Raw genomic sequence first — 364 nt, forward strand, 5'->3', positions numbered from 1 at the left:
GGCTTAATTTGCCTTTGATTGGCAGCTACGACTTTTTTTCTGTGGTTTTAATTTATCGAAGGTCTCTGCCTGCAGGGGACGCGTCCCGCAGCCGCAGGGCCGGTCGCTTCGCGCGGCCTCGCCTCTGTTCCGTGGGGCCCGCGCTCTGCCGGTAGCTGACTGTACACGAGTGTCTGTTAAGCTATTTCTTTGTAAAACAGTCCAACGGAATGCATAGAATTTTTTCCTGTAAAGTATTTTTTTAATAAACAAAGTCTTGATTTTGTCCTTTACTGCCTGGCTGCTTATTTCTGCTCTGGAGCGGCCGGGGCGGAGCCGGGCTCGGCGCTCGCCTAGTGCTGCCTGGGCGGGGGCGGGGCCGGGG

General features: G+C 55.2%; 1 protein-coding gene across 1 annotated transcript in view; it reads left to right on the plus strand.

Annotated features, from left to right (window-relative positions):
- Positions 1 to 209: 209 nt before the first annotated feature.
- The window catches only part of PHTF1 (putative homeodomain transcription factor 1), a 12,155-nt gene continuing 12,000 nt past the window's right edge, over positions 210 to 364 (plus strand). Inside the window, exon 1 of the mRNA XM_035894866.1 lies at positions 210 to 233. Coding sequence (XP_035750759.1) covers positions 210 to 233 — 24 coding nt within the window. The remainder of the gene's footprint in view (positions 234 to 364) is intronic.

This window comes from Egretta garzetta, unplaced genomic scaffold (assembly GCF_000687185.1).
Source record: "Egretta garzetta isolate BGI_Z169 unplaced genomic scaffold, ASM68718v1 scaffold245, whole genome shotgun sequence".
NCBI lineage: Eukaryota > Metazoa > Chordata > Aves > Pelecaniformes > Ardeidae > Egretta > Egretta garzetta.